Raw genomic sequence first — 25277 nt, forward strand, 5'->3', positions numbered from 1 at the left:
GACCCTCTGAATAAACTTTTCACAATTTAAAAAAAAAGAAAAGAAATAACATTCTTTTTTGCTGCAGTGCATTTCACACTTCCAGGCTGATCTACAGTCCAAATGTCACAAAGCCAAGTAAATTCCGAATGTGTAAACCTGCTAAATCTGCAGGGGGTTGAATACTACTTGTAGGCACTGTATTTTCTCACCTGATCCAGTTTGAAGTGACCTTTTTCAAACACTTGACATGGGTTATTATATCCCCCTCCTTTTCTCTGGTCTATTATAATGCTTCTAGAGGGGCTAACCATTTCTAATATATGATGTCGAAAGGGTCTGCTTGTGTCCTATCCTGTTTAGCCTCATTAGAAAGGTGGATCAGGCGAGCTATCCCTCTAGCGTATTCCTCCAGTTGACAGAGTTCCCCAGTAAGCTTAAAGGCTCATTCCACAAGTGCTATTGCTTCCTCTTGGACTGAGAGTGATAATGTCTGTATTGAACATATTTGCAAACCGCTACCTGGTCTTCACTGTCAAGAGAATATTCTATTACCGAGCCCTAGGGCCCTGAATGGAGACAAAGCATTTCCTTAAAGGCATTAGTGGCTAAAATGTAATGTGTAAAGCTATGTTTACACATTGCAGTTTTGCTGTATTTTTTTCTGCAGCAAAAACCTGCTCTCTTGGCAGTAAAAAAGCTGCTTCCAAATAACTTTTGCTGCAGTTTTTTTGGCAGCCTTTTTGGTCTATCTTTATATGTAATGTGTAAGGAGGTGGACTGATACTGTTGCGTTCCTTCCAAGGTGTCAATCTCATTGTTGTTTTATTAAATTGTGTCTTGCGTCTTTTGTAAATATTGTGAGGTGTGAGGTGTGATCTGTGATCTATCCTGTGTCATGAGGGTGCTGTTATGTATTGTAATGTGGTGACATATAATGTGCAATAGTATTATATGTGCTTGTCAACCAATAGGGCAAGAGATAGTTAAGTGTTGGGACTAGCCCACAAAGGGAGGAATTAGCTCATAGGGAAAGAGACAGTTCCTTCTAGAAAAGTTAGTGAAGACTCAGTGCATGACAGAAACGGACCTATAGTCTGTAGGTTGTCAAAGCCGCATGCAGTGGATGACCTGTGGCAGGAGAAAGGAGACTATATTGGAGATAGCGTGATCCTGAAGTGTTAACCAAAATACAAACTGTAAAACAAGGCTGAGGCTAGAGACCGGCCGCTTACTAAAGTGGCCCCCTGGGAGAAGGGTTTTCGGAGGACAGAACTCTAGAAGCAAGACCCCAAATCTCAAAAGGTAACAGAGCAGGGAACATACATTAGTGATACCTCTCCAGTGGTGAAATTAAAAAAAAAACAAAACCGCTGAAGTGGTGCTTTATAGGGAACCTGTCATGCAAAAAAAAACGCTATTAAATGTGGTTAATTTGCAGATTAATTGTGTTTTGAGGCTACCTGGCGCCTGCACTTAGAACCCTGCTGCCCGGAAGAAATTACCTTTAGTCCTCCCAGCAGCCTTGAGCTCTCAGTCATAGAGGCACACAGATCCAGTCACCACTGTGTGCACAGTGGGCGGCAGGAGCTGTAACCAATCCCCGGTACTGACTGACAGCCAGATCTGCAGTGCATCAGTACAGAGCAAGCTATCAGTTAGTGTTTGGCAGCAATTATAGCCGACGCTCACTATGCACAGAGCAGTGATTTAAACTGCACCGGCCATGCCTCTATGACTAAAAACCATAGGCTGCAGAAAGCCATAAAATTCATTTGCTCCAGGCAGCAGGTTAGTAGCGATTTTTACATGACAGGTGATCGTTACGTAATGCTAATCAGAGCTAGGCATATGCAACATGCAAAACTAGCAAAGTCAGTCTCTCCATGCTCCAAACCAATACACATGATGTTTAGAAAATACATAGACAATGATTAAGCAAAAAATCCCCAGACTACATACCTGGCGTGCAGTGGATTCCTCCTCCGGTGCTGTCGGGAAGGTGTCTGCTCAGGTCAGATCTCCATCACCATTTGTGTGCTGGACCACATCACCCTGCTCCTCACACATCTAATTTGCGATATTATCCCAAGCTATGAAATCATGATCGCTGCATGTTCCTTCTAGACCCAGTAGAGAATTTAAACATTTAACAAGTTTCTACACATATCTCATTAGTAGCGCCCGGATGATCTTGTGTTGTGAATACGTTTTCCAGTTTGTGGCTCCCTCTTGTGGTCAGTGCTGGTGGTGCAGTTGATGTGTGGAATGAAAGCCATGTGGAAGACTGGCAATAAGGGTCAGATTGGGCTATTTAATGGAGTAGTTTTCTCTTGTTACTTGCCGGTGGTCAATGTCTCCTTTGTGTAAAGGACATTCTGTAACCAACTCTGATCACTATCAGAACTCCTCTCAGATAAGTGGTCTTTGTACCTCTGCTGTTTGTTTTCCACTTTCTTATTTTTTCTGCTTTGATACCAATGCTTGATTCCTATTTTGTCTGTGTGGAGTTCTTGGTTGGAATGGGATCATTCCCTGCTGGGAGTGTCTGTATATTTAGCTCCATGGTTCTGCAAGGTATTGTGGTTGTCATGCTTGGTATTAATTAAGTCCCTCATCTGTATTAGTGTTTTTGGATCCCAGTAACATTAGAGTGATGATACAGCGGGGGAGAGGTTGTGTGACCTCAGGATTTTTCCATATCATAAGTGCTGGTTTATATTAGGGTTTTTACGGCTGCAGACAGTTCCTCTTTCCTATCCTTTCCTATAGAGATAGTTTGGGCCTCACCTTTGCTGAAATCTGTCTTTTCTAGCTTTGTATTGTGTTTTTCTACATACCGTAGCCTTTACATGTGGGGGGCTAGCTAGCTATCTTTAGGGACTGCTCCGAGGCAGATTAGCTTTCTTATATCTCTATCTGTGAGATTATTTAGTTCTCTGGCTTTGTCCAGGCGTCCAGGTTATCGTAGGCACGCCCCACGGCTTCTTCTAGTTGTGTGTCAGGATTAAGTCTGCAGTCCATTAAGGTTCCAGCCACTCTGTTACCTTTTGGGGTTCCACATTTTTTTATCCTCCTCGGTCCCTGAATCATAACAATCCTGTGTCTTTATGGGGATTACATTAGAGTTGCTCAGTTGTGGACCTGAAATTAAGGCTGTGTGCACACGATGCGTTTTTTACCGCGGAAACGCTGCGTTTTGAACCGCAGCGTTTCAGTGGCAAATTGCATGCGTTCAGCTTTCCCAGCAAAGTGTATGGGAAAGCTGAAAAATCAGTGCACATGCTGCGTTTCTTTCCGCAGCGTTTTGGATGCCAAAAATCGGTGCGGAAAGAAAAGCAGCATGTCACTTCTTTTGTGCGTTGTGGCTGCGTTCTCTCCCCCATTGAAATCAATGATGTGGGGTCAGAACGCAGCCACAACGCATGGACCTGCTTTTTTGTTGCGGTCCGCGGGCTTTGTCGGCACGCCAGAACGCAGGCATTTACCTGGAAGTGAGGTCAAGAGGCTTCCTGTTGACCTCACTTCCTGGCAAAGCCCCCGGTGTCGCCAAAGTGCCCGCCCCGACCCCCGACCCCCCTCCCGAAAATCCAACATGGCCGCGCGCACAGTAGCGCACCGGCCGCCCTGCTCCTATGATTTCTGTCGCATGTGCAATAACACATGCGACAGAAAACTGTTCCCCAGGCCCTGCCCGTTCACCCCCTATTCCCCCGGTATTCCCCCGGTATTCCCCCTTACCTGTCCGGTCGCAGCGCTGATCCCCCGCGGCCCCCTCCTCCTTCAGTGCACGCTGGCCGGTCACATGTTCCGAGCAGCTGACAGCCAGCACAGTGTTCAGTGTGAGCTGTGCTGGCTGCTCGCAGTCTGCAGCTGTGACCCGGGGAGAGTGGGTGCAGATTTTTGCACCCACTCTCCTCAAATGGAGGGTCTGCCCTCCTAGAAAATGGGGGATACGTTTCCTGAACGTGCCCCCATATTCTAGAAGGTCCAGAGGCGACGTGGGACATCCATATGGATTTCTGCGGACCCATTTTTTTTTATTAAATTGGAGAACAAGGGAATGATTTGGGGAGTGTTTTTTCTAATAAAACATTTTTTGTTGTCTTTTTTTGCTTTTGTTTACTGTCAATTAGTTATGTCGGGTGTCTGATAGACGCCGTGACATCACTAATTGCTGGGCTTGATGCCAGGTGACATTACACATCTGGTATCAACCCCATTTATTACCCCGTTAGCCAACGCACCAGGGCGCGGGATGAGTTGGGGCGAAGCGCCAGGATTGGCGCATCTAATGGATGCGCCACTTCTGGGGCGGCTGCGGCCTGCTATTTTTAGGCTGGGAAGAGTCCAATAACCATGGCTCTTCCCACCCTGAGAATACCAGACCCCAGCTGTCAGCTTCACCTTGGCTGGTGATCTAATTTGGGGGGACCCCACGTTATTTTTTTTTTTATTCTTTATTTAAAAATAAAAAAAAAAACATGGGGAGCCCTCCAAATTGATCACCAGCCAAGATGAAGCTGCCAGCTGTTGTTTGCAGGCTACAGCTGTCTGCTTTACCCTGACTGGCTATCAAAAATAGGGGGGACCCCACGCCATTTTTTTCATTTTTTTTTTTTTTATTGGATAAATACTAAGCTAGGCACCCTTTAGTGCCACATGAAAGGTACTAAAGGTGCCAGCTTAGAATATGCAGGCGGGGGTAGGACGTTCTATATATTTGACATCCCTTCATCCATTGACGCTTTTTAGGCTGTGTGTCCACAATCAGGGTTTGCAGCGTTATGGGCGCTGAGTGTTTTCCCTGCGTCCATAACGCTGCGTTGTGCAGTAGAAGCACAGTGGAAGGATTTTTGGAGATCCCATGCCCACTGTGCTTCTTTTCTCCGCAGCATAAACTGACCGGTAGCGTGGCTTCCCGAGCCTCAGCATGTCAATTTATGCTGCGGAGACGAGAGTGTTCTCTGCAGGTAGCATAGAGCTCCACAGCAGCCTGAACCCAAATCGTGGGCATGGGCAGCTGCAGGAAGGCTGGCACTGTGTACTAGACGCCGCGTCGCTGGATCATGGCCACATAGCCTTAGGCCCCTTTCACACGTCAGTGATTCTGGGACGTTTGTGCTTTTTTTTTAAACGTACCAGGATCACTGACATACGCAGACCCATTATAATGAATGGGTCTGCTCACACGTCAGTGATTTTTCACTGCACGTGTCTCCGTGCGGCGTACCCGCGTGTGCGTGATTGCCGCACGGAGACATGTCCATTTTTTTCTGGCATCACTGATGTCCCACGGACCACGCAGTGGTGTGATCCGTGAAACACGTGCCAGAAAAAAACGTGCTTTTAAAATAAAAAACATTTTAACTCACCCGGCTCCAGCGATGTCCTCTGCAGCCCCTCCTCTCTGTTCCTTCTGTGCCGGCTCATTATTGTCGCGCATATTCATGATGCACGACACAGCCGACCCGGAAGCAGCTGCTGCGGGGGTCAGCGCCGGCCGGATGCTGCACCGCGGGAGCGATCAGCACCATGGAGAGCGGGAGCGGGTGCAGGTGAGTTAATCTCTAAGTGCAATCACGGGCCACGGAGAACGGAGCCCGGATTGCACTTAGACAACCCACGTGTGCCGTGATTCACGGCACACGGAGGGACATGTGCGTGTTTTACACGCCAGTGAAAAACGTCAGTGTTTTTCACTGACATGTGAAGCGGGCCTAAAAGTGAGAATATTGTTGCTACAGCAACATTTTGGGTGAAGTAGCTGTGGATTCAAAATGCTTAATATACTCCTGAATAAAATCCTTGATGGGTGCAGATTCCAAAATGGGGTCACTTGTGGGGGTTTTCTGACGTATAGGTACCTAAGGGGCTTGGTGCGCGAAGTTTATTTCAACTTTTCCAAAATTCAAATGGTGCTCCTTCCATTCCAAGCCCTCCCATTTATCCAAACAGAATGTGGAGAAGGAAATGACATCACAGGTTTTTTTTTCCAAAGGTCTGTGTTCAACCAACTTTATTATCACTGACAAGTCTTAAAAAACGCACCTAAAAAAACGCATGAAAAACGCATGAAAAACGCATGAAAAACGCATGCGTTTTCGATGCGTTGTTTCTCAAAAAGCATTGTTTACAATTCTCCCCTCTGCCAGAGGGTGCGTTTTTTTCCGCGCGGAAAAAAAAGCAACGTGTGCACATACCCTAACTGTATTTTCATAGTACTTGAGAGAAATCTCATATTTTCTAGGGTGAAACTTGGCAAAAACTAAAATATTTGCTCTGTATACTGTAAGCCTGGTTTCATATCAAACATTCACTGTCCATGTACACACTACAATGCCTGGAATGGACGCTGGTCTCATGAGCCAAACTCAACAGCCCCATACAGTATTTAATGACTGGATGTAGACCAGGAGGTCTATCAAAGATCCAGGACCATAATCCCCCTTAGCACTCAACGGTGGAAGAGGCATTAATAAAGTTGTCCAGTGAATAACAGTTCTCTCCTATTGACAGGTGATAACGGGATAAAATATTCACTGGAGACCCCTTTGACGCAGAACCCTATATTGTCCACTCTGGCAGATCTCCAGCCAACAAGGTCAACAGCGATCTCTAGAATTGCAATTTTCGTCTGATACCAATCATTGTACCTGCACAGCATTGCTGCAGTAATCCACATATGATGCTTTTGCCAGCGAGGTTCCTCAGTGCTTAGCACTGTTGCATTCCATTGATGAGGTCAAACATCTACAGGAGGTTTTACGTTCTTCGTGTTGAGTGGATTTCTTTCTTATACATGACGATTTTTTTTTTTTTAGCCTCCATTGGTGACATACACCAAACACTTTACACAGAAGGCTGAATATTGCAATTATTTGTGATCCTCTGGAATTGGAGTCTCAGTCTGTCTCTGTAGAGTATCCACCTAAGGCCGGTGTCCCACTTGCGATTACCGAGCGTATATCTCGCACGAGTCTCGCGTTGCAACACGCGTCACGGACTCACACTCTGCTCACAAGAGCTGGTTGGTTGCATGCATCTTTATGCAGCTGACCCGCTCCTGTGAGCAGCGTGAGAGTCCGTGACGGGTGTTGCACCGTGAAACACGCTCGAGATATACGCGCGGTAATTGCAAGTGGCACGCCGGCCTTAACACTAAGATATTCACAATTCGTACTATGGCATCACTTGGACATTGGAATATTTTTTTTTGTGGCATTTTCATGCGGTAAATTAGGGCCATAATACCCATCTTTGGTTGGCATATTATAATTGTTCACCCTATGTAGGTTGTACATTTACATAAAGTGACCATAAGGCTTAATTAACACCTATGATTCTCCATAAACCCAGAGCAATTTTACATTAACATAGAGATTAATTTTTTACCGGTTGGAGGAGATGGAAGAAAAGGGTTAATCTGTGCTGCTAGAAGATGATCACTGAAGATCAAAGGGGATTAGGATATTTGATTTTATTGTTCAACGCGTTTCGGAGCCATGTGTCTCCTTCAGGAACAAAACTTAAAATTGGAAGGAAATGTGTCGAACAATAAAATCAAATATCGTAATCCCCATTGATCATCTTCTGGCAGCGTAGATTAACCCTTTTCTTCCATCTCCTCCAACATTGTCCTCCTGGGTTCTGTAGCAGCCTTCTTCAGCACGTGGTTATAGTGATTGTGTCTGTAACACAACCACACCAGGTTACTGTACCTGATTTAATTCTTTCTGGTACCATCGGATAAGACACCATCTGTGAACCCTACTTTGTCATTTCAGTTTTACAACCTTTACCGGTTAGCTGCTTGTCCCAATGCTTTTGGTGCCCGGTATCCTCGGCTATGTTGGTCACCTTGCATATAGTGCACAGATTAAGATAGGGTGAATAAGAAAAAAGTTTGGAAGACACAAATGTAATTGACTTAATTTTATTGAAAATGTACAGAAAGTGAGATAGTGTTGGTCCAAAAGTAAATCTGTATACAGTGCATTACCATCCACACATTGTTATACACCTTGTCCTCCAGTTCATGTGAGACTATTACTCATAGCATACTGGGCCGATTGGAAGTACCGGATTATGGGAATCATTAACAGCAGAGGATTCAAACATTTCAAGCCTTGATTTAAGTAAGAAAATGAGGAAAACAGACAGCCATAGAGGTCTCGTTATGGGAGGACAAGATATATGGACATATTGTTTTGGAGCTTTACAATACGCAGAACAACTATCCTAGAAAGTTGGCCATTTTTAATCAAGGACACCAGCAGTCGGCAAGTTTATTTCCAATGTGCATTGAAATTCAGATCAAAAACAATGAGGTCGGATTCACACACCTGTATATGGACCACTATGCTCAGACTAGCCGTGGCTCTACCAACATGAACACCCTCATATAGGCCATCCAGGAGGCTTTAGAGGTCAGAAGACTCGCGGCCAGTCCATGCCTCACAGGCTGCGACACAACAAAAGGGTGAATCCGGACAATTTTTTTTTGTTTAATTTTTCCAGCATGGCTTTACTAAGGAATAATTTTAACCAAATTTGTATTTATTTTACTCACGTATATAGCGCCATCATATTCCGCAGCGCTTTACAGACTTGATCCTCACTGTCCCCATTGGGGCTCACAGTCTACATTCTCTATCAGTATGTCTATCTTGGATCAATAGCTCTTAATATCTTAAAGGGAATCAGTCACGAGGTTTTTGCCACCTAATCTAAGAGCAGCATAATGTAGGGGAAGAGATCCTGATTCCAGTGATGTGTCACTTACTGGGCTGCTTAGTGTAGTTTTAATTAAAAAAAAAAAAATCACAGTTTAATCAGCAATAGATTATCATTAGGACTACTTGGTGTGCTGCAGGTAGTCTATAAAAATAATATATTTATTCATTTATATAGAGCTGTTAATTCCACAGCGCTTTACATACATTGGCAACACTTTCCCCATTGGGGTTCACAATCTAGGTTCCCTGTGAGTATGTTTTTGGAGTGTGGGAGGAAACCGGAGTACCTGAGGGAAACCCACCCAAACACGGGGAGAACATACAAACTCCTTGCAGATGGTTTCCTTAGTGGGATTTGAACCCAGGACCCCAGCACTGCAAGACTGAAGTGCTAACCACTGAGCCACCGTGTAGTCCAGCATATTCATGAGCTCTGTAAAACTGCTAGATCTGCAGCAGGAAAAAACATTGATTTTATCAAAATGACAGCAAACAGCTAAGTAAGTGACACATCGCTGGAATCAGGGTCTCTGTCTCTACATTATACTGCTCTCAGATGGGGGAGCAAAAACCTGACCCACATCATTTGAACCTTCAGGACTTGACAATCTATTTTACAAAAGCCATAACTTGTTTCTTATTCCATCAATGTAACCAAATGAGGGCTTGTTTTTGTTCAAGTTGTGTATGCGTTGTTTTTCTTTTTTTTTTTAAATACTGGTATTATATGGAGTATAGTTTCATAAACATTATATTCTGTATACTACTCCTGACCCCCCACATACCCCCCCTCAAAAAAAATTCTATTTTTTTGTGCTTGATTTTTAATATATATTTTGCAGTCTTGCAACTTTGCAATTTAACCCTTTTTTAAACTCCTCTCTGTGCTCAAGAATAGAGAGATTTCCAATTCTATGGTTTGCGGCTTGTTGCCTAGGTTACTGGCCACCTTTGCAGTCCATCAGCAGTGGTCAGTTTCCTTGGTGAGAAGTGCATGCTTGCAAACTGTTTGTTCAAAAGCTTGCGAGCACTTCTCTAAACCTTTCCAGATTGCTGGATTCGGCCATCTTCAGTGTCCTCGCGCTCCTCCAATGTTGCATTTCCTAGCAGCATCTGAGGGCACAGTTTGCGCTAAAGACATGGCTGTGCTCATGGTCCGAACAGTCAATCTCATGAACACAGAAGATATGCACACCACTTTAAAGTGATGCCCAATTTTATATAGTTTTTTTTATAGGTTGTTATATTTTCACAAAAACCCTGAATATGGAATTTTATTTTTTTTTTGTTTCTTCAGGGAGTGATAAGACCATCACACAGATGGAAGTATGAGTTGTAGTTTCGGTCAGTATTATTTTGGGATTCATACAAATTTTGTATCTCCTTTTATTCTATTCTTTGTTTATTTTTATAGTGTTCATTGTATGGGTTGAATAGCGCATTCAGTTTATTGCTTGGGTCATTTAGGGACACGGCGATATCAATTATGTCCCTTTTTTATATAGTAAACAAAAGTATATTAAGGAAAACATTTTGGGGATTTTTTTTCTAATTTTTTTTCAAGCTTTCCTTTTTTTTTTTATCCCACTTTAGGACCTGCTCACTCAACTTGCAGACTTGAGTATTACATTGGTTGTGTAAAATTACCAGCCATTCTATTAGACCTAGCCTTTCCAGAATCTAATAGATGTGGGCTAATATGGTAGCCAAGTTGGCCATCACTAGGCCAAATGACTGCCACAGCAACAAACTGGCACACCCCAATTACCTACTGGAGGGTGGTGGGGAGACAGAGGCAGTAATAGTGGCATATACATGGTTAAACTGTCAGGATCTGTATAACTTTGATCCCGGCAGTTGCAGCAGGAGCATGGCTGAATTACTGCCCCGTTACTAACAGCACCCACAAGATCAGACTGATGAATATGTACATCATGCTGGAGAAATTCACACCAGACATGATGCAATTTTTAGGTTAAGGCCTAAGACACACGACATGACAAATCAGAGCGAGTGGAATGCGATAAAACATCTCATTCCACTCTGACCAATATTAGCCTGTGTCGGCGCGCATGAGCGATTATTTTCTCAGCCCTAATTGGACCGAGAAAACAATCGCAGCATGCTGTGCCTGTAATGCGTTCCTGGTTTATCTCACACCCATTCAAGTCTATACTGTACCACGAGTGCAGGGCGAGAATGGCAATAGCCGGCAACGGAGGAGAGAGGGCGATAAAGCCCTCCCTTCCCTCCGCAGCACCGGCGGCCCGCATGATCGGACCTCAGTCGCAGTGACACTTGTATAACAGCGACACAGTGACACTGTGCTGCCAGCGTGAGCCGAGTGTCATACGAGGATCTCATTAGTCACCTGTGTGGCCCCGGCCTAATGCAATGTCTATCAGGAAAACAAATGACTAATATAGATCAAGATGTTATAGAGAACCTTAGCTGCCTTAGGCTGCTTTCACACATCCGGCTTGAGCTCTGCGGCTCAATCCGGCTGTGCAAGCTATGCAACGGATGCGGTGAAAACACCGCATCCTTTGCATAAGTTTTTTCTTTGCGGCCAGTCCGGTTTTTGCCGCTTGCGGCATGCTACTGAGCATGCGCAGTGGCAAAAACCGCATGCGGCGGCCGGATGCGGTTATTGCCGCATCCGGCCGCCATAGGCATGCATTGAAAAATGCGCCGCATCGGCTGAATGAGGCGCGATGCGTTTTTTTTTTGCCGCACGAAAAAACGTGCCAGGCAACGTTCCATCCGGCCGCCGCATCGGCTAAATCTGCCGCATGCGGCAAAAACCGGATGGAACGCAAGGTCATGAGGCACAATGCGGCACTAATTAAAGTCTATGCAGGAAAATCGCAACCGGCAGCAAAAAAAAACGGTTGCGATTTTCCTGCAAAGTGCCGGAGTGTGCCGCATTGCAGAAACTGGAGGTGTGAAAGCAGCCTTATCTGCTGTTAATTATAGACAAACGTTAGTCCCGGTACAATGGTATAGGAGCTGATGATGTTGTTGTTATTAAGATACTAAAAAGTAGAGCTGTCATTAGGATTAACAGAAAAGTAAGAAACTTAAGACAGTGAACTTTTCTTTTCTAGATGATCGTACCATACTTGTTTTATTTGTTGGTGCCAAACAATCAATGTAAAGATCAAGTGCATTGCACCCAGTCACGAGAATGTACACGCTGAAAGGCTATGTGCGCACGTTGCGTACTAGCCCTGCAGAAATTTCTGCAGCGATCTGAAGAGCACACATGCGCTTTAAATCGCTGCAGAAAATGTCCGTAGAGAAAAAAAAAAAAAGCCGATTCCATGCGCTCTGCCTGCAGCTCCTGCCATAGACAGAGCAGGAGCTGCCGGCAAAGCGCACGGAAGAAGTGACATGTCACTTCTTAGAACGCGCGCTTCTGGCAGCAGCCGAAGCGCTGCGCTCCAAGACGCCACGTGTGCACGGCCCCTGCACAATCTCCATAGACTGTGCAGGGGACGCAGGATGCATGCAGTTATGCTGCGCTACAAAGCGCAGCGTAACTGCATGTATTTATGCAACGTGCGCACATAGCCTAATATAGATTATGGAAGATGTGCTTTAATGGAAGCGCTGCTGTTATGAGACTCCTCACACTGTAGAAGAGCTCTCACTTTCTAGCTTCAAGAAGAGTTGGGAGGAGGTATATTGTGAGCATTTAGTAGATTTTTTTGCAGTTATTTATGTATATTATACATTTTTGTTTGGAAAGTATTTTTGCAATAGGATTTTATTAAAATGACAAACCATTGACCTCAGGGCTGTGCCTCACAGTACGAGGCTGGCTGCAGAATGAGTTAAGTGTAATCTGTCAGTGAGAACATTCTGTGATACGGCACACGGTCATGATGACTGCGCAGCCAAAACTCCACCGTCTTGCCATGACAAACGGCCAACTGGTTATGAAAGGAAATGATGTGGCCAATGGCCGCTCTAATTCTCTTCTCCCGATTTGATCAAACATTGATTTAATCTCGAATTCGCTTGGACGATTGTTGACTTATAATAAAGGTTGGGAAAGCGTATGCAAGCCTTTGTAGATGCGTTATTTACCACTTCACCAAATATAGCTGTAACTTTTTGCAAGATACATCTGTTGCTACAGGCTTCATGCATGCAACCGGGGAAACACTATTGTGGGTGTGGGAGGCTGGTATGCAGTGGAGTACTGTGGGTGGCCAAGGGCAAGGCAAGTATTTTGCACCCATGGACCATTAGACAAATAAAAAGTTATACATTGCTATATTTTTTTTTAATTACTGTTCTGTGTTTTGTTTTTATTTTTAGCAACTACTGTATTTTATTACCCTAGCTCTAATCCTCATCATATCCTTATCGCTAGCACTATCCCTAACCCTAGTCTTAACCTCCAATGGTTAGAAAAAGTATGTAAAAACTTAGCTTATTAGTGTTGTAAAAAATAATACCATTTTGGACATCTTCCCCAGCAGGTCTCTGTCTCTTTCACAAAATTACAAGTCAAAGGGCTGAGCTGTGGGCGCGTAGAGTGCAGGGTTTGTCATTTCAGTTGCTATGAATGCAGAGCGCAGCAGTCGAGATTAGTCATCACCGGTTACACTTTGCATAGGCAGTGACTGAAATGGCAAAGCTCACTGCATCATACTGTGAGCGTTGTTATATTGGTCACTGCCTACGTAGAGAGTAGATTCCGATGGTAAAGTTGACTGCTGCACTCTGCATCGCTGTGGCTCTGACCTAGATGTCAAAGCAGCCCCTTGCTTACTGCACCAGCTCTACGACGTAGCAGGAATGGGCGCAAGCAACTGCTGGTATGTTGCTTCCCATTGACTCGTCTTGTTTATTGTACTGATCTAGAGGTACAGACTGCATTTTGGCACACGGCTTAGATTACAATTATTTAGGAACCGGTGAACAGTATATGGTCAGTAGGGAGTACAAAGAGCTCTCACTTAATAGCTTGAGGTGCTCCTATAATGTGATATTCTGGTTAAAAAAAGGGGGTTCGCTCAGAACAGACTTCCATTGAACATTGGCAGGGGGTTTGCTCAGCAGGCCGCTCCACTTTGTTTAGAGCTCAGACCCCTGCTTAGACATTGGTAGCAGATATTCACCATAAGCCACAAATTCTTGAAAAAAACCCCTTTAATCTCAGGATGCACTGTTTACATACTGAACCAGAAAGTATTGCTGGGGTATGTTGGACCAGAATGGACTAAAACTAACTGGTATGGATGTTCGGGGATTCAAAAAATTAGGCTTAACTAAAAGAAATCCCTCATAAAATGTATGAATTTTATTACATATGTATTAAAGTTACCCAAAAGTGCAAAAAAAGTGAACAAACCAATCAAAAATTAGTTTAAAAAGTGGTGCATGAAAACATTGATAAGGCCTGGGGACTGTAGTGCGCGCAAGATGGGTGTACAATGTCTATATCTGTCCTTAAAGGTGACCCTATGAGATAGCCCTACCTAACAATTATTCAGATCTAAAGTGCCAATTTGGGAAAATAGTAAATCAATGGTGACACATGGTGGGATGCCGAAATATCAGAGTGCAGCACTCTGCCCATTAAACTTGTGCATCCTACTATGTGTCTCCCGGCCTCCTGATGAACCTTTGCAAGAAGGGGAAACGCGTTGGGGGCCATGCTATAAAGGCACCAGCAACAAGAGAAGTATTTTCTTTCCCCATTAATTTATCTTCATAGACTGCATTTTACACTATGGTTAATTTTTGGTGACTGGGGGAGCTCACTATGTATGAACCATTGATTATTATCCCAAATTGACATTTTATATCTGAATAATTCTAGTTCTTGATTGGGGTATCTTAGTAGCAGTATTGATGAACATTTGTAATTTTTCTACCCTTTGTTTCTTATCTAGTACTTATTGGTGTGGTTTTGTAAATGTACTGGGGAATCTACGACCTAGGGACATATAGGCATGTACTAGGCCCATCCCACATTGAGTGGGGGCGCCATTATCACGGCTTTAGGGTGTAAACCTCCATAGTAAGGTATCTCTTGGGGTATCCTTTAAAATAAGACCTACCCCAAAAATAAGCCCTAGTAGAATTTTGGGGGGCTTTTTTGAAGTATGCTTAAAATATAAGCCTCACTTCAAAAATAAGCCGTAGTTCTGATTTCATAAGGAAGTGTCCAAGCAGCTTAAAAAAAAAAAAAAAAATACAGCAGGACCCGTCCTCAAAAAAGCTGATACACACCCCTGAAAGAAAGCAGCCCCCCCCCCACCCAAAAAAAAATGTACTCACCTGACCTCAATTACAGTTGTCAAGTGTGGATGGTGGATGGGCTCTCACACAGATCTGCGTTGCTATCTGCTCCCTCGTCGTTACAGCTGCATTGCAATGCAGCTCTCACAAACAGATCGGTACCAGTATCACTCTATGTCAGTGATACTGCTTCCTATCACCAGGGGGAGCCACCGCTGTAGAACGCAAGGGGACCTGACAACAACGCAGATTTGTATGAGAGAGCCCATTTATTTGCCAACTCAGTTTGGGGTCTGGTAGGTGCGATTCTTTTGGGAAGGGGGGGGGGTGTCTGCTTTCTTTTGGGGGAAAATTAGCAGTACATAGTGAATAATAAATTTAAGCAGGTAATGTAAACCTTTGTAAATATGGTATATATTCACCACTAAAGATGTGCATCCGAACCAGTAATAGGATTAACACAAATATTGATGTTCCAGAATGTGATGACATGATTATATTTGAATAGATGTTAATTTTTTGTTTAAGAATAAATGTGGATTAATGTTCATGGAAAAATATGAGACATCCCCTGACAATAAGCCATAGCGAATCTTTTGTAGGAAAAAATAATATAAGACCCTGTCTTATTTTAGGGGAAATACAATAGACCTCATACACCCATTGGGTATTTATCTACTCTGCCTTTTACAAACTACAACCCCAAGGCTTCATCAATGAAATGTCTTTATACACCACTTTTTGAACTAATTTTTGATTTTTTTTTTTGCACTTTTGGTTTAAATTTTAATGCATGTCTAATAAAATTCATACATTGAGGGATTTTTATCTTCTTCTAGTTAAACCAGAATAGAATACAAGTAATGCTGTAACTCAAAAAGTTCAAGAAAAGTATAAAGTAATGTGTTTGCAAAATTAACCTATAAAATACTGCTCAGCGTTCCAGCTCTTTTAGATTATTATACAATTGTCACAATAAAATCATTCTTCCCTGACCTGTTGTTTTTTTGTCCCCCTTTTTTCTTTAATTTTACGGGGACAAAATCCAGAACTACTTTTTAAAATGGCTTTCTTAACATTTACCTGAGCATCGCTCTTTGAGTAAATAATATAGCAATATACATGAACCAGTCTTCATAGCAAAAGTGGCAAGTATATCTCTCTATATATAGGTACTCGTTACTGATGGACTTTAATATGGAGTTGTATTAGCCATACATTGTAAAAACCTGCATATGTTAAAATGGTTTTCTAACATCATTGTATACCATGCAAGTTACGGAAGAGCGTTCATATTATTGACAGTAATGGTTAGTTATTATTTGTTATAAACCATTTTCCTTTCCCATTTCCAGATAAAATAGGACCTCTATATCTTCTACAAAGTCTTCTCCTTTAGACAGATGCTGAGATAGATTAAAAGAAGCTATAGAGAAAAGAGGAGAGAAAAAAGGTGTAATTATCAAGAAAGAGCGATAGGGTAAGGATACGGTTCAGTCATAGAAAACTTCATTAGTGTTTATAAGAATTTAAAAGCATAAGTATAGTATTAGAATGGCAGCGTGACTTCCACAGATAAGTTAAATTTACACATCAGATATTCTGCATAATTACACTCCACTTAAAGAATGACGTCAGTGTAATAATCTTCCATTTTTTCTTAGATATACTCATGCACAGTACATTTATGAAGCCTTTTCTTTCAATGCACAGACCTTTGAGCAACAGAATTCCTTTTCCTAATTCTCTGCTTGAACCAAGTGCTGAGGCTGCTGTAAGCACAGGACTCTAGTAGCGTCAAGGTTCCCCCTTTACCATTTCAACTGTGTAAGATATTTACAACATTTCTGTAGAGAAATCATTTCTGAACAAAAAACAGTCCCGCACCACTAGACATTACCTTGCGGTATAACGCGCTTACATGGAGCACAGCTCAGGCACCAACTGATCACGACTGGGAGGTGCTCGTCCAAATAGAGTGGTAAATCCAGAAACAGTCCAGGAAAGGAAAAGACCGCACACTCCAGCTATGCCAAACGATCTTCTTTATTCACAAAAGGTGTCAGGAGCCTGCACCTAGCTCCTCTCCTGCTTTTTACACTGCACCTTTTGTGAATAAAGAAGATCGTTTGGCATAGCTGGAGTGTGCGGTCTTTTCCTTTCCTGGACTATTTCTGGACATCTGTAGAGAAAGACATGGACCGCACACCCAAAAATATCATACTATGATCTACTACCGCTAGGCAAAAATTTATACACCTGAATATGAGGTTCTTGGTTTAACATTCTCATCAGACTGTATGACGCCCACTGCCATGTCACAGAAACCTCTGTGTAGGTCCCTAACTTTTTGCAGCCTTGAAAGGGAGCGTCGTCGCGCGCCAACCACCACTGCAGCGATAGTGCACCAGCAGGGCAGGTGATATGCTGCCTCACAACACCCATCCTTCAAGGCTGAGTCCCCATGACTAGAGGCCACACCACCCCACCGACAAAACCATCACAACAATGGCCACCACTCAGCACAAACGCACCATCTGGCAGAATTCCGCACTCGCGGAAAAAAAAAAGAAAAACGGACCCAAAATCCACATGCGGTTTTACCGCGGTGTGTTGCATTTTTTCCGCGGGTTGGTCCCTGCGGTTTTTAACCATTATCTATGGCAAATCCGCAGGTACCTGCGGAAAAGAAGTGACATGCTACTTCTTTTTGCTGCAGAAATTCTGCATTAAAAGCTGTAGGGGGAAAAAAAAAAAAAAAACGCAGTGTGCGCACAGCATTTTGGATTTTCCATAGATTTTGTTGGGGGAAGGACTGCAGGAAGGTTATGAACAAAAACCGCACCTTTTCTGCAGCAAAAACCACAGTGTGCGCACAGGGCCTAAGCCTTCAAAAAGTTAGGGGCCCACTAAGAGGTTCACTGTGACGTGGCTGGGGGCTTCATACAGTCTGATCAGAATGTTAAACCAAGCACCTCATATTCAGGTGTATACATTTTTGCCTACCGGCAGTAGATAGACGTATAGTTTTTGGCTGTGCGGTCCATGTGTTTCTGTACAGCTGTGTCGCTGTGTAAGAGTGTAAGATATTCAGTTAATTGATTCTAGACGTACACAAATGGAATTATAGAGTTTGTGCTAATGTATAGTTTATAAATTATGAATTAGTTGCAAAACTATTCCATATCCACGACTGGGTTTGTTTCAGCAACAATGAATTTTTAAAAACCACACTCAGATGAATGGGGCAGCTGAAGAACGTCCCGAAACACATCTGACACATAACTATACTGTTTTTGATGACTGTAGTTTCCATCATTATTTTTTGGAAATAGATATGAATTGTTCCAGCTGATATTTTTTGAGAAAGAAACATTTTTAGTTGTCGGCCATATCAAATCTTAGAAAAGTGTTAACTCCAATAATACAAAAAAAATTGTTTAAAAGAACTGAGTCGTTGATACCTTTTAATGGTTAACTGAAAAGATGGTAATAGCAAGGTTCCTTTAAGTCCTCAATAGTATTTTGATGGCTAGGAAATGGAGGACATCTGGTTACATTCTAACAAGTTTGTTGTAGAATAATCATTGACTAGACATTCAAATTTTTCCCACCAACACTTTTTTTTAATCTTACAAATGGCTTCAGTTACTTGGGAAATCTAAAAAAAAAATATCCATGAGAGAAGAAACTGACTTGACTGATCAAATATCATGGTTGAAGTGAACAAGGCGCAATCTCAGTTCCAGAAATGCTCCAATGAATGTCTTATTCAGGACCGAATGCAGATTGGCTCAACCACTATAAATTTCACTGTAGCTTCATTCAAATGAAGAGCTGCAATCAGCAGATAAATAAGGATTACAATTTGGAACTTAATTTTCAACATTAATTGCAGAACTATTCTATAAAATAATGACATGGCAGTATCACTTGGATGCACTTATTTATGGAGTTGCATCCCTGGTAATACCAGTTACAGCCAGTGACTACACGTGTGACCCATTGGTTCATAAAACTTTTAGGCCATCACTTAACTGGTGCGATTACTTTAACGGAACCTGCCATGTAAAAATATTTATATTAACCTGCAGTTATTAGGTGAATCTACAGGTTAATGGTGTTCTAAAGGTGTGTGGCCACTGCATTTGAAAGTGCGGCTACTGGGAGGAAATTAACTTTATTCATCCTGACAGCGTCCAGCTTTCAGTCATAGAGGCTCCGCTTCAGTCTGACCGCCAGATCTGAACTGATGCACTGCAGAATCAACTGTCAGTCAGTGGTGAGGTTTAGTTACAGCCATTCCTCACTGTACTGAGTGGTGAATTGAAGCTGCACCTCTATGACTGAAAGCCAGAGGAATAAAGTTAATTTCCCCCTAGTGCCCGGAATTTCTATGTTTCGGCTGTAAAGCTTTAGAGCACGGTTAACCTTCAGATTAACCCCATATCTGTAGGTAAATCTTGTTGTTTGTTTGTTTGTTTTTTTATTTGGTGGGAGCTCTTTAAGGGCCATTCACCCTCTGGATCTTGATGTATAGGAAATAGGGCAAAGTCTTTAAAACATCATATGACGCACTTAGGAGACCATTCATGAAGCAATGTTCCAACCTTTACCTCCTGTAGCTCAGTATTTACAATTTTCAGAAGAAAGCAAGTCATTTCTTATTAATAGAGTTGAGCGAGTATCGAAATATTCGTGTTCGCGATAATCGTAACGAGTAATATGTACTACTCCCATATTTGTTCCGAACAGCGAGTACAATGCGAGTCAATGGGAAATGCGAGTAATTTTCGCTGGAGTCCGGCAGAAAATTATTCTCATTTCCCATTGACATGTATTGTACTCGCTGTTCGGAACGAATACGGGGAGTAGTACACAGTACTCATTACGAGCATCGGGAAAACAAATATTTCGATACTCGCTTAACTCTACTTATTACGCAAATCATTTTGTCTAGCTCCTCTAATGTAAGATAGATCTGCTCCAGAAGGAGAAAAACCAATTTGCACACTTGTTAAAGCTGAACACGTAATAATTGAGGGAGTAAGGGGACATGAACTTTGCGGTTTGGGCACAAAAGGCTTATATGGTTTAAAGTGAATGTTTTTTAAATATACAATTTATAAGAAATTACCCCCTGGGAGCTTTTTTTTCCCCTATAAAACCCCAGCAGAGTCATTTTTTAACAACATTCTGGCTAGTTACAGCCACCAATAGGCAAAGCCAAGGTGCTAATTGTATATTGGTGCCAAGTCAATACCAGTGCTGTCCGCTCACTCTTCAAGGCTTCTAGGCAGAAGAGCATTGTAAATTCGGCTTAAGATTACATGGTGGTAAAATATTTCATTCTAAATAGTCTCCATGCTTCTTAGTGGAGTCTGTAGGGATGGGGTACGGCTTGTATAAGATTTGCAATGTAGTGATCTACAGTTCTTGTTTTTAACCTACAGTAATAATCATTCCTCCGTGAGACCCCATTCATGGTGTTTCCATGTAATAATTCATACTTTTGATTTTTCAAGACTGTTGGCGAGTCATCAATTTTAAAACATTAACATTTAGCATCCAAAAAGTAATAAATGGGACTAACCCAACCTCGCTGATCTGAACACATTTTATTTTTCAGTAATCTCAGACAAAAACAATGACATAACATGACATAAAAAATACAAATACATACACAAATATACTGGTAGAAAAAGGCAGACAGCAAAAATGGGTCAATTTTTCCTTAATTGGTAAGACCAGGAAAACGGTAGAAGACTAAAAATAAATAAGGGTTATACCGCTGAAATACTTGTTAACTGGTTGAGTATACATTAACAAGGCAAGTGATTAAATATCTGTGGGAAAAATGGATCCTCGCTTTAGGAAGGTCAGGTCATGGTCAACTTTTTGTTTTTTCCTTCAGCATCAAAAGGTTTTATCCCTTTCAGGTTAATAAATTTATCAAGACATTTGCACCTCTCAGGGACCCCCCTTATGAGCTAATACCAGTAATGGTCAGATGTTATATTGATACTATGCAGTGATATCATCAGGAGAAGGGATAGCGGCACAGTGAAGCAACTCCGTTACAATAGGATAAAGGGGTTATCCAGGACATTCTCTTTTACACTGTGTCTAAGCATTAACAGGCACGTAATTGCCAACTACTTGCCCGTTGTGCCGGGATCCGATCTCTTCCAGCAAACAGTAGTAACAAACCGCTCCTGCTGGCAATCTAGCCTCTTCCACTGACATGACGTCAACAGAGCAGCCGCTTCTTTTCCACTCTGCTCCATCGTCAAGGGTGGGATTGCCGATGTCCTATTGATCGACAGCTGGCTCCCCGCAGCCAAACTGCAGGAAGCCGGCTGTTGATTATCATTTCGACAGAGTGGCTCGAAAGAAGCGATGTCGACACGGAGCAAAAAAAAGGAAGTTTGCAAAAAGTATTTTCCTACTGATTGTTTCTAGAGCCCTATGCAGTCTATGTCCCTCCTGATAACAGACAACAAGCAAATTCCACTTGTTGGGCTTCATTCACACATCTATTTGACATCAGTGTCTGGATGCTAAAGCCAGAAGAGGAACTTACAAAAACCCCCACTATCATTGAAAGATTGGCACTTGTTCTTTGTTTTGGAGACACTCCTGGTTTAGGAAAATACTGGCAAAATACTGAAGTGTGAATGAGGCTTTTATGCTATGTGCGCACACTGCTTTTTTTCTGACCACAAAGATGCAGCATTTTTGTGCATTTTTGGCCCCAAAAAACGTACATAAACGCACCCACAGCAAAAAAGCTTTAAAAAAAACGCATGCGGGTTGGTTTATGTGTTTTGCTGCATTTGTTTGTTGCGTTTTTCTAATACATTCAATGGGTGAAAAACGCAGAGAAAAACGCAAAAAGAATTGACATACTGCATCTTTGTGGTCAGCAAAAAAACGCAGCTAAAAAAAAAAAAAAAAGCACTGGGCGGACAGCACAATTGAAAACTCAAACTTTGCTGGCGGAGCAAAGTCATGCAGTTTTTAGACCATAAACGCACCCGAAAAACGCATAAAAACACGGCAAAAAACGCAGCGTACGCACATAGCCTTAGTCTTCTACATTCTTCCATTTCTTTCTGTGTACACTTGGTAGGGCAGCCAACAGAGGCAGTCTCCAGTCTCCAGGAGCAGACTATATGAGGCTTGTGGTTGTCTGTACCACGGAGGCACACAGGTTTGCATAGAAGGTGTAGAAACAAAGACAGACAAATCTGTATCTATTGCAGCAACCTAGAGAGAAGCTGCATCCTTATTCATTTTAGCTGCATTAAGGGAATAAAAATGTATTTCAGCGGACAGCCGTTAAATAATGCATTAGGTTTCACTTGAGTAGAAAGAGAACATTTACATACAAAATCTATACACAAAGATAAAATACCAACATTTAAGTAATAAAAAAAAAATTTCAACTTTAAACATAAATATCTTAAAGAGGACCTGTCAGCAGGTCAAAAGTGGACAGTGTTTGCTCTTCTTTTGTTCCGACTGCTCCCCTGAGTATTTTATTAATTATTTAAAACTAATATCCAATATGGCCCTTTGTATTTACTGATACGTTTTAATCTATTAGGGGCGTGGCTCACAAAGTAATTTTGCAGAGCAGCTCAAGGACACACCCCAGATAATCCCATAGGCTACACCCCTTGGTAAAGATCATAAAATTCAGCATTAAATAAATAAGCCCATATCTCAGGAACTGTATGGCAGATTTAACCGCTTCACGACCTGATGTACAGGTGTGTCATAGGCCATATCTGTCCCTTTAATGAGGGCACGCACTGCAAGCCTGCCTGTTATCCTGTACATGTTGAATGGTCTAATCAGCTGATATGTTCAGCTAACAGGGGAAGGGGAAGATGGATTAGAGAGCAATCTGCACCAGTTAAGTAGTTCAATCCCATTGTCAGAGATTGACTGCGGGATTAAACTAGTTAACAGGTGCAACAGCGGGGAGCAAATCATTTCCCGCCCCCATCCGCAGCCACATGACGTGATCACAGGGTATTGATGGGTTGTAATGACAGCCAGGGGTCAGCTGATGACCCGTCACTATCATGATGTAGTGCCTATGAGCGCCAGCATTCACAGGAGATCAGCACTCCTGCTTTTCAGAGGAATATCAAAGTGTAACCCCCCCCCCCAAAACACAAAATAAAAAATATAGTTTATACCACTTCCCATTTGCCCCACTGAAAATAAAAAATAAAAAAATACACACTTGGTATTGACAAGTTCAGAAATGCCGATTAAAATATAAAATAAATTAATCTGATCAGTAAACAGAACTACGAGAAAAAAAATCAAAACGCCAGAATTACAGTACATTTTGTTGGTTGCCAAAACCAGGGGGGGGGACTAAAACATTGTACAGAACCAAAAATTGTATAATTAAAATGTCAGCTCGGGGCTCAGAAATTAAGCAGTCACTGAGCCACATATCATGAAAAACGTTACGGGTCTTGGAAAATGGCAACAAAAGTGCATTATTTTTTTTTTATTTTTTTTTTTACAAATGTCTAAAAAAAAAATTTCACCACATTAATAAAAATAAAAACTATACATGTTTGGCATCTATGAACTCATACTGATCTGGAGAATCATAATGCCAGGTCAGTTTTATCATACAGTGAACATGGTAAATAAAAAAAAAATCCCAAAAATGATTGTGGAATTGGTAGTTTCACCATACTTGGAATTTTTTCCCCCCGTTTTCCAGTACAATATGTGGCAGAATGAATTTATCATGCAACAGTACAACTCGTCCTTCCTGGAATACTCAGGAGAGCAGCCAACATGTTTTAGATAAGTGTAAGAGCGTAACACTATTAATCTGGTGACATGTCCTCTTTAAAGTGAATATGTCACCAGGTCTATACTGATTTATCTGCTGGCAGCATAAAGTCACAACAGCAACACTTATTTCAGCACCGTATTAGATTCCCCCAGACATTTTTTTATAAAATAGCTAAATTGGCAGCAGCTGAGCTCAAGAGTCCACTAAGGAGTCCTCAATATTCATGAGCTGCGGCTCCCGACACCCACTGAATGACTGGTGTTTTGCCTTTGCACAGTATGGGATAAACCTATCAATGGTGGGGAGAAGCTACAGCTCATTGTATGAAGGACTCCAAAGCCGATAACTAAAAAGTTTTAGGAAAAAAACTACAAGAGGAAAAAAAATAAATAAAAAAAGAGATCCAGTGCTAGAATACGGGTGTCTGTTACTACTTTATGCGGTCGGCAGAAGCACCACAGAAAACCTCACAACATATTCTTAACTTGTCGAAACACTAAACAAAAGGGTTCCCTGAATTTTAACATTTTCTCAGAAAATTGCTTTGGTACCCCCCAGCCTAACCACAGAAGCCTTTTCAGTTGACTCGGGCAGTCCCACACATTACAAAGCACAAGCAGTTATCTATGCTAGTGCAGTTTTCTGAAGAGCAAAATCACACATTAGAAAATGTTAAAACTAGAGAACCCATCACACGACTAAGGGCCGTTTCACAACATCCGGTATTTTGTCGGATTGCCAGATCCAGCACACTCCAGTACAGTGTTAATACTGTACAATGGCATTGCGGCAAGCTCCGGTCACATGACAGCATGTGACCGGAGGTTGCTGCGATGCCATTGTACCGTATACACTGTACTGGAGTGTGCTGGATCCGGCAAAATGCCGGATGTGTGATACGGCCCTAATACTTCTCACACAGCAACAGTTAATCGTTTTCAAATGATCTCTGAGCAAAAATTGACAAATAACGACCGTAAGAGCATAGTAATATTAATGTGATTCATAAGACATAGGTGCAATTTTAGGAAGGTATCTTCCATCATAGTAGTAATATTACTCAGTGCACAGCCAAGGGTTACTGGAAAGAAGAAAAAAAAATGTAATAGAACAATTATTGCATACAAACAATTCTTGACAAAATCCAAAATGAAGAACACGCACAAAACAAAGCATGTTTATTTAAAAGGGAAATTTTTTTTACATATGCAAGTAGATGTATGGTTGTGTAGGTGCTTGTCCTCCAATAAAAAAAAAATACCTTTTTTGTAAAGATCTGATGTATTAACCATGAGAAAACTAGTGTAGAAGCCATATGCAAAGCAAACAAAGTGCAAGTAGTCATGTAATCGCCCCCAGTGCACTTCCAGACAATTTGCATATGGCTTCTATACTAGATTTCTCATGCACATTTTTGCATCTCTAAAAAAAAATTGTATCTTTTTTTTATTGGGGAACAATCACTTAAA

General features: G+C 42.1%; 1 protein-coding gene across 2 annotated transcripts in view; it reads right to left on the minus strand.

Moving 5' to 3' along the window:
* Nucleotides 1-7899: 7899 nt before the first annotated feature.
* Nucleotides 7900-25277, minus strand: part of SEPTIN6 (septin 6) — a 139818-nt gene continuing 122440 nt past the window's right edge. Inside the window, exon 10 of one of the 2 annotated variants that reach the window (XM_075323840.1) lies at nt 7900-16401. In XM_075323840.1, coding sequence (XP_075179955.1) covers nt 16392-16401 — 10 coding nt within the window. In that variant the 3' untranslated portion in view covers nt 7900-16391. Of the gene's footprint in view, nt 16402-20576; nt 24890-25277 lie in introns of those variants that run through there. The other variant, XM_075323838.1, reaches the window with a different exon arrangement.

The sequence above is a fragment of the Anomaloglossus baeobatrachus genome, chromosome 9 (genome assembly GCF_048569485.1).
Source record: "Anomaloglossus baeobatrachus isolate aAnoBae1 chromosome 9, aAnoBae1.hap1, whole genome shotgun sequence".
Classification (NCBI taxonomy): Eukaryota; Metazoa; Chordata; class Amphibia; order Anura; family Aromobatidae; genus Anomaloglossus; species Anomaloglossus baeobatrachus.